This window comes from Cetorhinus maximus, chromosome 16 (genome assembly GCF_964194155.1).
Source record: "Cetorhinus maximus chromosome 16, sCetMax3.hap1.1, whole genome shotgun sequence".
NCBI lineage: Eukaryota > Metazoa > Chordata > Chondrichthyes > Lamniformes > Cetorhinidae > Cetorhinus > Cetorhinus maximus.
In genome coordinates, this window is record NC_135894.1 from 91,262,138 (window position 1) to 91,279,471 (window position 17,334).

Consider the following 17,334-nt stretch of genomic DNA (forward strand, 5'->3'; position numbering starts at 1 on the left):
TGGCATTACCATTGCTGCAGCCCTCACTATCAACAATGTGAGGATTACCATTGACCAGAATCTGAACTGGACAAGCCATATAAAGTTCTGTTTGAATTGAGTTTTGTTGAAGGGTCATGAGGACTCGAAACGTCAACTCTTTTCTTCTCCGCCGATGCTGCCAGACCTACTGAGTTTTTCCAGGTTTTTGTTTTGGATTTCCAGCATCCGCAGTTTTTTGTTTTTAAGCCATATAAATACTGTGTCTACAAGAGCAGGGAATTCGGCGAAGAGTAGCTTGCCCCCTGATTGCCCAAAGCCTGGCCATCATCTACAAGGCACACGTGAGTAGTGTGATGGAACTCTCCATTTGTCTGGATGACTGCAGCTCCAACAATACTCAAGAAGCTTGACACCATTCAGGAAAAAGCAGCCCACTTGATTAGCACCCCATTCACCACCTTAAACATTTACTCCCTCCACCACCAATGCACATTGGCAGCATTGTGCACCATTTACAAGATGCACTGCAGCAACTCACCAAGATTCTTAGTCAGCACCTTTCAAAGCCAAGACCTCTACCCCCTAGAAAGACAAGGGCAGAAGATGCATGGGAACACCACCACCTGCAAGTTTCCCTCCAAGCCACACACCACTCTGACTTGGAACTATACGACCGTTCTTTCACTGTCACTGAGTCAAAACCCTGGAACTCCCTTCCTAACAGCAACGTGGGTATACCTACCCTACATCGGACTTGCAGTGGGACAGGGGGGTGTCCAGTGGTCGTGGTCAATGCAGGTACCAACGACAGAGGCAGGATGAGGAAGGAAGCTCTATATATGGGGGAGGTGGTGGCATTGTGGTATCGTCACTGAACTAGTATTCCAGAAGACCCAGGGTAATTCTCTGCGGACCAAGGTGTGAATCCCACTACAGCAGATGGTGAAATTTAAATTCAATAAAAATCTGGATGACAACCATGAAACCATTGCTGATTGTCATAAAAACCCATCTGGTTCACTAATGTCCAATATGAGATCTGCTGTCCTTACCTGGTCTGGCCTACATGTGACTCCAGTCTCATAGTAATGTGGTGGACTCTTAAATGCCCTCGGATTAGGGAAATTAGGGATGGACAATAAATGCTGGCTTAGACAGCGATGCCCACATCCCATGAATGATTTTAAAAAAAAAGTCAGTGTGATGAGCTAGGCACCAAATTAAGAAGCAGAGCCTCAAAGGTAATCATTTCTGGATTATTACCTGAGCCACCTGCAAATCAGCATAGGCCAGGTCAGAGAAATGAATGCGTGGCCGATGTGGGAGAAGCAAAAGTGAGTTCCAGTTTGTGGGGCACTGGCACCAGTATTGGGGAAAGTGGGGTCTGTACCATTGGGACGGTCTACACCTGAACCGTGCGGGGGGTGGTGTCCTTGCAAGCTGAATGACTAAGGAAGTAGAGAGGGTTTTAAATTGAATAGTGGAGGCAAGGGGTCAAATTTGGAAAGATGTGGTAAACCAAAGAGTAGAGACATGACAAGAGAGGAAGGTGTCTAGAAGGGAAATGATAAACAGACTGTGACAGGAAGGGACAGAGAGCACAAATCTAAGAGTAAATCAGCAGATAAGGCTAGAGTTACAAAAATAATTAAAGGACAAAACTAAAGGCTTTGTGTCTAAATGCACATGGCATTCGAAACAAAACAGATTTACTGATAGCGCAAATAGAAATAAATAAGCACGATCTGACAGCCATTACAGAGACATGCTTACAGAGTGACATACAGTGGGACCTGAATATTGAAGGGTATGTGACATTTAAGAAGGACAGGAAGTTAGGAAAAGGTGGAGGGTGACTCTGTTAATTAATGATAGTATTAGCACATTAGTGACAGGTGACTTAAGTTCAGGAAACCTGGTGTAGAAGCGGTTTGGATTGAGATGAAGAAAGATAAAGGCAAGTAGTCACTTGTGGGAATGGTGTACAGGCCCCCTAATTGTAACTGCAAGGTAAGACAGAGTATAAAAGAAGAGATAAAGGGAGCTTGCCAGAAAGGTACTGCAATAATCCTGGGGAATTTCGATCTACATATGGACTGGAAAAATCAGATGGGCAAAGGTAGCTTAGATGAGGAGTTCATAGAATATTTTCAGGATAGTTTATTAGAACAGCATGTTCTGGAGCCAACTGGAGATCAGCCTATACTAGAACTAGTACTGAGCAACAAAATAGGATTAATTGATAACCACATAGTGAAGGTACCCCTAGGTAGCAGCGATCATAATATGATTGAATTTTACATTCATTTTGAGGGACAAACAAATGTGTCCAAAACTAGTATTTTAAACTTAAATAAGGCCAATTATGAGGGCATGAAAGAGCTAGTTAAAGTGAATTGGCAAATGTGGCTAAGGGATAGGTCAATAGAGGTTCAGTGGCAGGCATTTAAAGGGATATTTCAGAATACACAGAATAGATTCGTTCAAACAAGAAAGAAAAATTCCCAAGGGAGAGCCCACCATCCGTGGTTAACTAAAAAAGTTAAAGGCGATAGCAAACTTAAAGTAAAAGCATATAATTGCGCATAGGCGGGTGGCAGGTCAGAAGATTGAAAGAATATAAAGAACAGCATAGGATGACAAAAAGATTAATGAGAGAGAAATTAGAATATGACAGAAAGCTAGCTAGTAATATAAAGATGGATAGTAAGAGTTTCTATATATATTTAAATAAGAAAGGAGCTAACAAAATGAACGTTGGTCCTATAGAAAGTACGGCTGGGGAATTGATAATGGAAAGTAGGGAGATGGCAGATGAATTAAACAAGTATTTTGCATCGGCCTTCACTATAGAGATCACAAGTAACATCCTGGAAATTGCTGTAAATCAGGAAATGGTAGGAAGGGACGAACTCAGGAAAATTACAATCACCAGGGAAGTGGTATTGAGCAAATTGTAAGAGTTGCAGGCTGACAAGCCCTCGGGTCCTGATGGACTTCATCCTAGGGTCTTGAATGAAGTGGCTAGTGTAATACTTGATACATTGCTTTTAAACTTCCAAAATTCCCTACATTCAGGGAAGGTTCCATTAGATGGAAAATAGCAAATGTTACTACTTTATTCAATAAGGGAGGGAAACAGAAAGCACAAAACTACAGGCCAGTTAGTCTAATATCTATCATAGGGAAAATGTTAGAAGCTATCATTAAAGACCTTAAAGCTGGGCATTTTGGTAAATTAAGGTAATCAAGCAGAGTCAACATGATTTTGTAAAAGGGAAATTCTATTTAACCAATTTATTGGAATTCTTTGAAGGACTCACAAGTGCTGTGGATAAAGGAGAACCGGTGGATGGACTATACTTAGATTTTCAGAAGGCATTTGATAAAGTGCCACATCAAAGGTTATTGCAGAAAATAAAAGCTCATGGTGTGGGGTTAATATATTTCCATGGATAGAAGATTGGCTAGCTAACCAGGAGCAGAGAGTTGGCATAAATCGCTCTTTTTCTGGTTGGCAGGATGTGATGAGTGGTGTGCCACAGGAATCAGTGCTGGGGCCTCAACTCTTCACAATTTATACAAATGACTTGGATGAAGGGACCGAAGGAATTGTTGCTAAGTTTGCTGACAACAAAAAGATACATAGGAGTGTAAATTGTGAAGAGGCTGTAAGGACGCTGCAAAGTGACACAGGGCAGAATCTTGCCATCGGCATGCGCGGGCGGGCCCGACACACCGACGTGTACAATGACACGAGATGATGCCGAGCGTACATCCCAATGTCATTGCGTGTTATTTCAATATTTCATTCGGCGGGCATGCGCCGGAAGCGGCTGTGCGCCCACCCAACTGTCAACGGCCTATTAAAGCCATTCAAAAAGTAATTTAACTTATTAACAATGCTGCCTGTCCAACCTTAAGGTTGGCGGGCAGGCAAAGAGCCCAAGCGGCCTTTGCGTTTTTCAGGAAACTTCATCCATGGGCGGGATGAGGTTTCCTGAAGGTTTTATAAAATAATTAAATACATTTTGCGAACTTCACAAACATGTCCCAGCTCATGTGACAATGTCACATGAGGGGACATGTTTAAATCATTTTTAACTTTATTTAAAAAAATTTTTTATTGTGTAGGCCCCGACTCTCCCTCCTTCCCCCGCCCGCACAAGTAGCACTGAGCACTACCAGCCGCGCATTACGCTGGACGGGCCTTAGTTGGCCCACCCACGTAAAATGGCGGTGCCCAGCCGATTGTGGTCAGCAATCGGCTCCGCCCCCGCCCTCTCCCGCTCCCACCCAGCCCACCCGCCATTGGAAAAATTCTCCCCATGGATAGGTTAAGCGAGTGGGCAAGGATCTGACAAATGGAGTATAATGCGAGCAAAGATGGAATTATTCATTTTGACAGGAAGAATAAAAAAGAAGATTATTATCTAAAGGGTGGGAAATTGCAGAGCTCTGATATTCAGAGGGATCTGGGTGTCCTCGTGCACGAAGCACAAAAGGTTAGTACGCAGGTACAGCAGGTAATTAGGAAAGCTAGTAGAATGCTATCATTTATTGTGGAGGGCAATTGATTACAAAAGTTGGGAGGTTATACTTCAATTGGTATGGGTAGTTGTGAGACCAAATCTGGAGTACTGTGTACAGTACTGGCCTCCTTATTTAAAGAAAGATGGAAATGCATCAGAAGCAGTTCAGAGAAGGTTTACTAGGCTAATAACAGGAATGGACGGGTTGCATTTTGAGGAAAGGCTGGACAGGTTAGGCTTGTATCCACTGGAATTTAGAAGAGTAAGAAGCGACTTAATTGAAACCTTTAAGATCCTGAGGGGTCTTGACAGGGTGGATGTGGAGAGGATGTTTCTCTTGTGGGAGAATCTAGAACTAGGGCTCACTGTTTAAAAATAAGGGGTCGCTTATTTAAGACAGAGATGAGGAGAATTTTTTTCTCTCAGAGTGTTGTGAATCTTTGGAACTCTCTTCCTCAAAAGGTGGTGGAAACAGAGTCTTTGAATATTTCAAAGGCAGATCTAGATAGATTTTTGATTAACAAGGGGGTGAAAGGTTATCATGGGTAGGTAGGATAGTGGCATTGAGGCCACAGTCAGATCAGCCATGATCTTATTGAATGGCGGAGCAGGCTTGAGGGGCCGAGTGGCCTACACTTGCTCTTAATTTGCATGCTCGTATGTAACGGTTCAAGAAGACAGCTCCCCACCACCTTCTCAAGGGCAATTAGGGATGGACAATGAATGCTGGCCTAGCCAAAGATGCCCACATCCCATGAATGAATACAAATATATTTCTCAAAGAACTCCAATAAATCAGTCAAACATTATCTCCCATTACAAAAAACCACGCTGATTGTCTTGGCGTAGCTCTAAGGTGGTCCCTTACAACATCCTTCAGATACTTTAAAATACTTTAGTGCAAGTGACATCTATAATTTTACACTCTAGTTCAAAACAGGAGAGGGGATAAAGTCAACAATTACAGGCCAGGCCAATAATCCAGGAAAAAGTTGGCTAAATTAATTGAGCTATCTGATGAAGTAATGGAAAAGCTTGATGATGGTCATGTGGTTTCAAAAGGAGATTTACAAAATATCACATAATAGGCTTGTTAGCAGAATTAAAACCCAGAGGATTAAAGGGACAATGGCAGCATGGATGCAAAATTGACTAAGAGACAGAAAGTAGTAGTGAGCGATTTTCGTCCAGGATGAAGGGAAATATAGGTGGTGTACCCCAGCAGCAGTATCAGGGTCACTCCCTTTCTATTATATATCAATGAGCTGGACTTGGGCATATAGGTTATAATTTCAAAGTTTGCAGATGACAAAAAACCCAAACATGTAATAAACAATGAAAAGGTTAGTAACGGATTTGAGGAAAACATGAGAAGACTGATAAAATAAGCAGACACATGACAGATGAAATTTAAACCAGAGAAGTGTGAAGTTATACATTTTAGATGGAAAAATGAGGAGAGGCAGCACAAACTAAATAATACAATTCTAAAGAGGGTGCAGGAACAATCATTAGCCTTTTCCATTGCTTCATTGTGGTGTATGTACATAAATCTACGAAGATGGCAGGTGTCACAACAGTGGATTAGAGGCCTGAATCACTTACAGGCACATTGAACTTTTTAGGGAAGTCATGTGTTTTTTTTAGAGACATAAAATTGAAGGCATTGAGCAAAAGATGGCTGAGAATGTAAAGTAAACACTTTCTGGAAAATTCCTATGTGGATAATACTTGACCAACTAGTCCCGAGAGAACATAGAATGTCGCACCTAAAAAGGCGCCAAGGCCTATTTTGTATGTAGTGGTTCAAGGAGGCAGCCCCCCATGACCTTCTCAAGGGCAATTAGGGATGGGCAATAAATGCTGGCCTAGCCAAAGATGCCCACATCCCATGATTGAATAAAAAATACTTCTCAAAGAACTCCAATAAAGTAGTCAAACATTATCTCCCATTGCTAAGAACCATGATGATTGTCTTGGATTAGCTCAAAGGTGGTCCCTTACAATATCCTTCAGATACTTTAAAACACTTTAGTGCAAGTGACATCTATAATTTTACACTCTAGTTCAAAACAGGAGAGGGGATAAAGTCAACAATTACAGGCCAGGCCAATAATCCAGTAAAAAGACATTTGAAAGGGAGAAATGAAATGTAAAATTCTGAACTTTAATCTCCTGTAGTTGCGGGAAAATGGAGACTCACTGCCACATCTCATCAGACATCCAGAACCCATCCTCTGTTGAGTTATATCTTAGAATGTGGAAATGGTCTGAGCTGAAAGAAACAGACTCTGGGTGAAAGACATGTTTGTTTTTCCCTTCCAGGAATACACAAGGAAATGGGCTAAAATGCTAGCTGTAGACCTGATCTGTGTGTGCTAGTGTGCTAGTATGCTGTGAGAGTGACAGCAGAAGAAGATCAATTTGGCACCACTGCAGCTTATAGGCAAAGTCTCTATCCCTCTCTCTGTTGCTGGAGGCAAGTCAGCAAAGCCGCAATCAAAAAGGAAATAGAGCATTCTTCAGCCAACCTGCAGAACCTAGTGTCTCCAAACCAACTGCTAAACTGCCAAGGTCAACTCTACCATAATCACCCAACTTAATGGACACAACGTATCACCATCTACGCCTCACAGACAAGCCAAAGACTGATTTGTATATTTTTAAACTTTTATTTTTGGACTCAGCTTCTCATTTCTGATCTGTGTATTTGTGATGCATTTGTATTATTTTTTTCTCAGGTTTTTAGTAACTAATAAACTTATTATTTCTTTGACTCAAGAAAGACTGGTTAAATTGGCTCCTTCTAAAATATAAATACATTTGGACTAGGAGAAAGTATCCAAGGGGAAAAGGGGTCCCTTCTAATTAACCTTGTTGCGATCAACCGAGCCGAGCGGGGGTTGAATAAAGAAGGGGAGCCAGCTCATTCCTCCTCACCCAGGAGCAAAACAAAATTGGGGTCCTGTTCGGGAAGTTAACGAACTGGGGGACCTTGCCCGGGGACCGTTCAAGTTGACAAGGTTGTTAAAAAGGCATATGAGATCCTTAGCTTTACAAATAGGAAAACAGAGTACATAAAGTAAGTAAGCTACTGAAAACCTTTATAAAACAACTGGTTCGCACTCAGCTGGAGTATTGTGATCAATTCTGGGTACCACACTTTAGGAGGGATATTTTGGACTTAGAAAGAGTGCAGAATACTACCAGAGATGGGGAACTTCAGCTATGTGGAGAGGTTGGAGAAGCTGTGATTTTCCTCTTTACAGCAGAAACGGTTAACAGAAGGTTTGAAAGACTGCCTTAACTTATTCATGCTTTTGAAAACTCAGGAGAAACTGGTTCCAATGGCAGCAAGGTTGGTGACTGAAGGACACAGGTTTAAGGTGATGGGTAAAAGAACTAGAGGTGACCCAATTTTTTTAAACAGAGAGTTGTTGTGATCTGGAATGCACTGTCTGAAAGGGTGGTGGGAACAGATTTAATATTAACTTTCGAAAGAGAACTGGATAATTACTTGAAAAGAAAAAAAAATGACAGGGCATTGAGGAAAGAACTGGGGGCAGGGAGGCGGCAGTGGTTGGTGGTGTTGGTGGGGGAGGTGGCTGCATTTGGGCATGGACTGCTTCAGTATCTGAGGAGTCGCGAATGGTGCTGAACATTGTGCAATCATCAGCGAACATCCCCACTTCTGACCTTATGATGGAAGGAAGGTTCATTGATGAAATATGTGATGGGTGGAGGACACTACCCTGAGGAACTCCTGCAGTGATGTCCTGGAGCTGAGATGACTGACCTCCAACAACCACAACCATCTTCCTTTGTGATTCCAACCAGAGGAGAATTTTCCCCCTGATTCCCATTGACTCCAGTTTTGCTAGGGCTCCTTGATGCCACACTCGGTCAAATGTTGGTTTGATGTCAAGGGCAGTCACTCTCACCTTACCTCGGGAGTTCAGCCACATTTGTCCATGTTGGAACCAAGGCTGAAGTCAGGAGCTGAGTGGCTCTGGCTGAACCCAAACTGAGCGTCAGTGAGCAGGTTATTGCTAAGCAAATGCAGCTTGATACTGTTGATGACCGTTCCATCTCTTTACTGATGATCAAGAGTAGACCGATGGGGCAGTAATTGGCTGAGTTGGATTTGTCCTGCTTTTTGTGCACAGAATATACTCGGGCAATGTTCCACATTGACGTGTAGATGTCAGTGTTGTAGCCATACTGGAACAGCTTGGCTAGGGGCACGGCAAGTTCTGGAGCACAAGCTTTCAGTAGTATTGCCAGAATATTGTCAGGGCCCATAGCATTTGCAGTATCCATTGCCTTCAGCCATTTCTTTATATCACATGGAGGGAATTGAACTGGCTGGACACTGGCATGTGATGCTGGAGACCTCTGGAGGAGGCCAAGATGGACTATTCACTTGGATTTTCTGGCTGAAGATTGTAGCATATGCTTCAGTCCTATATTTTGCACTGACATGCTGGGCTCCCGCATCATTGAGGATGAGGAAATTTGTGAAGCCTCCTCCTCCAGTGTTTAATTGTCCAGCACCATTCATAACTGGATGTGGCAGGGCTGCAGAGATTAGATCTGATCCATTGGTTGTGGAATCGCTTAGCTCTGTCTATCACGTGCTGCCTATGCTGTTTGGCACGCAAGCTGTCCTGTGTTGTAGCTTCACCAGGTTGACACCTCATTTTTAGGTATGCCTGGTGCTGCTCCTGGCATGCCCTCCTGCACTCTTCATTGAACCAGGGTTGATCCCCTGGCTTGGTGGTAATGGTGGAGTGGGCGATATGCCGGGCCGTGAAGTTACGGATTGTGGTTGACTACAATTTTTAAATATATATATTTGTTCATAGGATGTGGGCATCACTGCCTAGGACAGCATTAATTGCCCATCCCTAATTGCCCTTGTTCAGGTGGCATTTAAGAGTCAGCCACATTGCTGTGGCTCTGGAGTCACATGTAGGCCAGGCCAAGTAAGGATGGCAGATATCCATCCCTGAAGGCTGTTCACACTCTCAGGACATCCCAAAGAACTTCACAGACAATAAAATACTCCATGAAGTATAGTCACCATTGTAACATAAAAAACCTATCACAGTATCACAGTATCTTTACAGTGCAGAAAGAGGCCATTTGGCCCATCAGGTCTGCACTGGCTCTCTGAAAAGGCATTCCATCCAATCCCACTACCCTGCCTTATCCCCATAACCTTGCACATTCTCTCTTTCCAGGTAGCAATCCAATTCCCTTTTGATCGAACCTGTCTCCACCATCCTTTCAGGAAGTTTGTTCCAGACTCCAACCACCCTCTGGGTGAAAAAAAAATCCTCACATCACATTTGTTCCTTTTGCCAATTATTTTGAATCTGTGCCTCTAGTTCTTGATGTTCTCTTGAGTGGAAACAGTTTCTCACTATTTACCTTGTCCGTACCCCTCAGGATCTTGAATACCTCTATCAAGTCTCCTCTCAGCTTTCTTTTCTCCAAGAAAAACAGGCCCAAACTTTCCAATCTATCCCTATAGCTACAGTTCTTCATCTCGGGAATCATTCTCCATCCTGGGAAACAGGGCAGCCAATTTGCAATCAACAAGTTTGCATAAACAGTAATGTGATGATGACCAGGTAATCTGTTTTTAATGATATTGATTAAGGGATAAATTTATTCAGTACAGGCTGGAAAATTACACTGTACTTTTTCCAATAGTTCCAAAGGATATTTTACGTCCATTTGAGAGGGCAGATTGGGCCTTGGTTTAACATCTCATTTGCCACCTCAGACAGTGCAGCACTCTCTCCGCACTGCACTGGGAGTGTCAGCCTAGATTATGGGCTCAAGTCCCTAGAATGGAGCTTGAACCTGCACCTCTTGACTTGGGCAAGAGAGCCACAAAAATGGCCTCAAAATCTCACTCAAACCAGCAAACATAAGAACTTTTATCCAGTACTATAATGACTTCACTAATAGTAATATAGGGCTTTTCTCCCACCAACCTGTCTCAATCTCTATCCCCAACTGGGGTGGGGGCGCGGGGGGATGGAATGGCTAAAAAGAGGATTGAGATCCTTAGAACCTATATAAAAAAAGATATTTTCAGTTCAGAAAAGAGCACTAAAAGCATACAGCTCAAACACTGAGAAGTGTAGACATTGTACTCACCACCCACAGCGATGGTGATTATAATTAATACTGCACCGATCACACTCACTGCAACTAAAACCAGAAGCTTCTTGGATGTAAGAAAATGGCACTTTGAGGAGGTTATGTCCTGGTTTCCTGAAGAGATTAGAAAAAGAAACTCCTTTAAGCAATTGAAATATTGAATTTTGTTTTGGGTGACAGAGTTGAACTATGGAATCAGATGCAACCCTGCACCTTTCTCAACCAATTGAGTTGAGGTGGGAAAGGATCTGAGAGTGAGTAGATTTTGCATTTTACAGTGGAACAGCAATAATCAGATAAATTACAACTTGGGAGCAAAGTGTTTGTTTAAATCTGGTCTCATTCCTGAATGTACCTGAAGGGGTCTGATCTTCATCTTCTCAATCCTCTCCACTAGGGTCTTGAAGAGGTCGAAGTTAAAGATTCTATCAGGTCCCGATGAACTAATGGAGCCTTAGTTATGCAAATTAGGACACTGCCAAAAACGACTGGACACGGGTAAGTAATCTGGTGAATTTTAACTGTTTACCAGTTCAATTTCCATCTGGATTAAAATACGTGAGCCCCCTCCCCAGGGCCATAAGTGAATTTATTTGGGCAGTTTCAAGGTGATACCTGGTGTATGCGGCCAAACAATCCAGAGCTGCTTCTGATTCAGCATTGGATGGCATTAAGTGGGTAGATTCCATCAGAAAGTTGGAGAGGAAGATAGCAAACTTCACCTGACCCTCTCTATTCAGGGATCTAGAAAGACCAATATCATCAACAGGTTGACCAAGCACTGATTGATGTCCTCTTCATCTAAAAATTCAACATACTCGACCTTCCTTCCTACCAAGGTAGTTCCATTTAGGCCAGCTACAATGGAGAGGCATTTGCTCACATCCATGTGCCTGTCACCTCTACATGGATGGCTTTGCCTTTCCCTTGAAGGGCTCACCATCATCCGCTGCTGTAAACTCTGCAGAAACCAAAGAGAAATGGCATAAATGGTTTCTCCTGTTTCTTTAGATCTTCCAAAGATGTTTTGGGTACGTGCTGGGCGAACCCCCGTGAAAATTCATGCCTTCCCCCATGTCAACATTTGAGAATAGCGTTGATAATTGAAGGGAAGTGATTTACAGAACTTGGATGGGTCCCTGGCATGAGGAGCAGTGTTCATGTGGAGGATTGCAGCATATTGACCCAGAGACGATGAAGGAATGACAATATATACCCAAGTCACAATTATGCGTGATTTGGAGGGGAAATTGGACATGGGGGTGTTCCTGTATATCTGCTACCCTTGCACTTCTTATATGGTGCTGGCCATAAGTTTGGTTGAGGGTTAACTAAGCAACCTTAGATGGTCAGTTGCTGATGCCAATGAACTTATCTAGTAATGAGTGTATTGTTTGAAAGATGAATGATTCATGTCTTTCAAAAGGAGATCAACAATTTGCTGAGAGCTTGCCCATTTAAAATTAAATAAACAGTACATCACTGAGATATATTTGTTTGTTTAGCATGAGTATTGTAGTAGAGATGGAAACATCGACTGGGATCCAAGTGCAGATGTTACTTATGTGATCTACAAAGTACTGAGCATGGGAATGAAATGACCTAGACCACTAGCTGTAGTGAAGTGATACATATATTTCTATAGAATACATTTCCAGCTTTTGCTTTCTAAAGGAAACTTTCCACTTCAATTGTATATATTACATTCACTGTAACTAAGAGTGAGACATAATCCATACAATTGGATGAACTGCAGCAACTCACCAAGGCTCCTTTGACAGCACCTTCCAAACCCACGACCTCCACTGTCTACAAGGCAGCAGATGCATGGGAACACCAACACCTGCAAGTTCCCCTCCATGCCACACAACGCCCTGACTTGGAACTAGATCGCCGTACCTTCACTGTCACTGGAACTAACAGCACTGTGGGTGTACCTACAACAGATAGACTGCAGCAGTTCAAGAAGGCAGCTCACCACCGCCTTCTCAAGAGCAACTAGGGACTGGCAATAAATGCTGGCCCAGCCAGCAAAGCCCACATTGCACAAATGATAAAAATCATCGTGCTGTACAGAAGTAAATGTTAGTTGTAACTTAGTCCAAACTCAGTGCAGCCAATTTTTACATTGGCGTAGGCGGCAAGCAATGTGATTGCACCACCAGCTGTCCCATGTCCTTAACAACAGGCCCATGCCTCTTTGATAGCTGGCCCTCATCTGTATAATGCCTATTAACTTTGAGCATGCGACCAGCACTCAGAGGCAGTTCTCCTGCCTTAGAGGCAGGGTGGGTGTTGGGGGTGGAATGAGAAATGCAACAGCTTGGAGATGCAGCCAAGCCCGACATTCAGCAATCAGAGAGGGGGTGCCAATCAGTGCAGGGGAGGGGGGGTGAAGCTTTTTGCAGGGCCAGGAGGAGCATTTGTGCCTCTTTTGGTCACATTAAACTCTGAAAAAAAAAAATCCTGGGAGGGGTCAGCCTGTGGCCATCATTTCACAATTGCTGATTATGAGGCTCAGTGCTTAGTGCCAATGGGTGGAGCCTGCATAGTGTATTGGGGGCCATACCGCTGGAATAGAACTCTATTGGATATTATAGTTAGGCTCTTGCTTGACTGTCCCCCTGATGGCCTCATCAGAAATGTCAGTAGACCAACCAGGAACAAGAACGGGGCAGTAAGTTCAGAGACCTAATCGCAGCCAAACTGCAAATTGATTCCCACCTGGAAATGCGGAGGACAATCACCCCCTCACTTCCCCTGTAAACGAACAGGGGCTAAAATCAGCATAAACCTATGGCTGTATTGTAGCAGTGGACCTTTGCCAATTGCTTTGTGTGTTGATTCTGCAACGTAATCCTCTTAAATAAACGCTTAAAGTCGGGCCCTCATGGTAACTGTCACAAGAACAGAGACGGAAAAGCAAGCACATTACCTGCCTCGACTGGCAATACTTTTGCTTCAAGAATGTTGGAGATTCTTTGTGCTGTATGGGGGAGTTCGATGGTAGGCAGCTCGTCTTCGGTGACTGATACTATTTCTAAATTTGTGCTATCTGGTTTCCCCGTCGCCTCAGCTTGCACCTGCAGTCCATTAAGTTAAAAAAAAAAAATCATTAAAATAGACACATGCTACTGCTCCACAGTAGAACCGGGCAACATCAAAGATCGAGCTTTCTAAAATATATATCTTAAAATCCCCAGCAGGGGATCACACTCCAAAGGAGTTTAATTTGAAGTTTGGCTAACGAACTGTAGTGCTGATTCTTTAATGTATGATGACTTTAGCCTATCTGAGCTATACAGTTCCAGGAGGATGCAGGAGTCGGGTGGGGAATGGTGTGGAAGAACCTGCAAACGTGGACAAGGACCTTGAACCCAGTGTTCTCGGGAAGAGGGAGCCATAGTTAGTTGGCAGGGCTGCCGTCAGTAGGATTTAGCTGGTGTGGGATACAGACGGGGTTTTGATGAGGTATGCGCAGGGTCGACAGCAACAACAGTCCTCTCTCTTCTGAAGCACTTTAATTCTTCCTAAGTTCCATATAAAAGTTTGACATACTCTTCCCTCCCTAGTATATTCATGCCAAGAGACACCATGTTCTGCTCATTCTTTCTGGGAATTTCAAAATTGAAACTGTTCACCTTGCCAAGCTCTCCCTCTCCTCCTGAAATCTAAAACCAAGTCTTGATTTACATCACCTTTGATGGTGTCTTAAAACATGGGTCTTGGCTTTCCCTTTAAGTTTCCTGAGGATTCAGTATCTCCTGCCAGTTGCAAAGCTGACTGCAATGTAGCACCGAGGCAGTGCAGCATTGCTGGAGGTGCTGTCTTCCGGACGAGGCGTCAAACCAAGGCCAGGTCAGCTCTTCACAGAGAGACATAAAAAATCCCATTGCACTATTTTGAAGAAGAACAGTGGAGTTTTCCTAATCAATAAACATATCCCTCAAAAAAAGCGTCATTATAAAACAGGTTATTTGGCCATTATCACATTTCTGTTTGTGAGAGCTTGCTGTGCACAAATTAGCTGCTGCATTTCCTACATTAAAACAGCGGCTACACTGCAAAGGTACTTCTTTGGCTGTAAAGCGCTTTGGGATGTCCTGAGTCATGACAGGTGCTGTTACAAATGCAAGCCTTTTGTTTCTTTAACAGTTCTATCTCAAATAGGGGAACCTAAAGATTACTGGTCAACCAATATTTCTTAGATGTCTCATAAAGCTTTGCCAAAAAAAAACAGACCCATAAATGATTGAACATCAGGCCAAACTGTTAAGGACCTAATTATTTCTCTTTAGCTTACCTCTGTGGAAGACATTTCTCACACAGATTATAAAACCAACTCAGAGCATGTACATGACTTAATCCAGCAGGACCACTGGTCTTGAAGAAATCGCAATGAAAGGCACTGTTGCCAAAGCCGGTTGTTTGATAATCCTTGTGTGAGGAACAATGAAAGCCGAGAGAGCCAACAAAAAGCTGACAGTGACTATCAGGTTGCTCCTCCACTGAGCAGGTGGCTATGGATACCAGGCAGTGCTGCACCGCTCTTCATTATGATCAGAATCAAATGGTAAGCCAACACCACTTCGTGGTTGACCCGTGAATTTAACACAATGTGTGCTCCAGAATGCCTGTGAAAAGCTACATTCCAAGTGCCCATGTTGCACACAACTGTTCCCAAATCTCACACCCTGTTATAATTTTATCCCTTCCATTCTTGCGGAAAATGTTTATGTATTTTACAAAACACTAATATTAACAATTGTTGTAACTAAAAAGACATCTCAAAGCTAAACGAATGAAGTACATCAACTGAGCATACAGCAAATTGAATCTCCCACATCAAACCATTTTTAAAAGCACCATATAAAAAAAGAGAGGTTTACATTGACTCAAAAAGTTCAGTCAAAACAATGGTGAGGCTAATAGCGCTGGTTGACATTTGAGTGCAAATAGCATAGAAAATTCAGGTGAGGGCAGATGCACAATTAATCACAGAAACCAAGATGGTGTTGGAAATTATCCACTTTGTCATTGTTTCAATAAAAATGGTATCTCTGTCTGGCACCCCATTCAATTAATTAAGCAGGTGAAGTTCCTGCACTTGCACAGTGGATATGAGTTAAACATGCTACAGAAAGTTAAGTCAAGTCAGTTCAAGTCTAAGTGTACTAATAACCGCATGATAAGTATTAATTACAGCCAATCAACCTCTCTGGCATTGAAAATAAACTATTGCAAGTGTGAAGTCTCATTCTTTCAGGCTTTCTTTGTTGTTGAAGATTAAAAATATATATTTTTCTCTTTTGGTCTTTCTTTTCTCTCTTTTAATCCAGTCTTTCCTTCCCTCTCTGTAATTTTCTTTCTGTACCTGAATTGACATTGATTTCACACATTCTAATTTGAACTTCCTAGTTCAGACCTTACACTCTCATTTCACAATCCTTCAAACTGATTGGTTAAGGAGGTATGCAGTTTATTCAGATTCCAGATGCCCTCTCGAGGGTACCATGCCATTTCCATCTCCCACTTCCTGCAACTTGCAGAGCAAAATATCTTCAACATTAAACAGGCAAGGGCAGGTCTAACTGAGGAGGCTAATCATTGGCCTGGCACACCAATGTTTGGCCATATAAGATGTTTGGGTTGGTTAATGAACATTGTGAACCTTGAATTCGAGCCATGTTCCACTTTAAGTTGTTCAAAGACTGAGAAGCATAACCCTCCACGTTTAAACCCATGGTCTGTGACAACTACTAACACACTCACATGCACACACATACCAGGCTTCACTCACTTCCTTACAGGTGACATAGTAAATGAGATATTGGTGTAGATGTTTTAATTATTTGAAGTACATTGGTGTTGTATTCTGCCAAGTCATAAAAAAATTTCCATCTCACCCATCCCTTTGCCAACCAGGCCCCCATTTGGAGGGTTGCTCAGGAGAAGTAGGCCTTCAGGGCTTGCACCAAATCCTGTTGAATCGGTGCATTAGTGGGGAAGATAGTGGCTCGGCAGATAAACTTCTTTAAATAGATATGCCAATGAGTGATGTAGGCTAGGATGTATCCGTGACATTGGCAGTCATGTGCTAGAGACTCAGGGGAGATGTGCCTACTCACCTTGTATATATTGTACATAGTGTAAATAAACTAGTTTTAAGTAATTAGCTGAGTCAGGCTGCAGTCCGTCTTCATAAGAAACATGGCCTACCACATCCATTAAACATGGAAGCAGCGGTAGGAACACCAGGTTCACAGAATTGTAGCATGATTATGGTGAAGAAAGAGGCCATTCGGCCCATTGTGTCTGCACCGGCTCTCCGAATGTGCATTATGGCTCAGTGCCATCCTCCTGCCTTTTCCCCGTAACTCTGCGCATTGTTTCTATTTAAGTAATCATCTAATGTCCTATTGAATTCCTTGATTTAAGCAAGAGATGGTGCCATTGAAGGAACATATACAGCCCACGACAGCAATCATCCCTGGTCAGACTGACATCCCACAAGTGCTCCTAAGCAACAAGCTAACTGAAAAAGTGTAGCGATGGCAGCCCCTACCCAGCCTATTTGAAAGTGTTGAGTGTCCGCACAGAGGCTGCTGTTGGATGACGTGATGCGATAACTTCTTGAAGTAGCGAG

The 17,334-nt window shown here is 42.9% G+C and overlaps 1 protein-coding gene and 1 long non-coding RNA gene across 2 annotated transcripts in view; one reads left to right on the top strand and one right to left on the bottom strand.

Moving 5' to 3' along the window:
- Positions 1-14,800, bottom strand: part of tmprss3a (transmembrane serine protease 3a) — a 60,768-nt gene extending 45,968 nt beyond the window's left edge. The window contains exons 1-3 of the mRNA XM_078560478.1: positions 14,762-14,800; positions 13,624-13,771; positions 10,686-10,802 (exon numbers count right to left, since the gene is read on the bottom strand). Coding sequence (XP_078416604.1) covers positions 10,686-10,802; positions 13,624-13,771; positions 14,762-14,800 — 304 coding nt within the window. The remainder of the gene's footprint in view (positions 1-10,685; positions 10,803-13,623; positions 13,772-14,761) is intronic.
- A 202-nt stretch (positions 14,801-15,002) lies between these two features.
- The window catches only part of LOC144691998 (uncharacterized), a 52,436-nt gene continuing 50,104 nt past the window's right edge, over positions 15,003-17,334 (top strand). The window contains exon 1 of the long non-coding RNA XR_013579250.1: positions 15,003-15,261. This is a non-coding gene — a long non-coding RNA (uncharacterized LOC144691998). The remainder of the gene's footprint in view (positions 15,262-17,334) is intronic.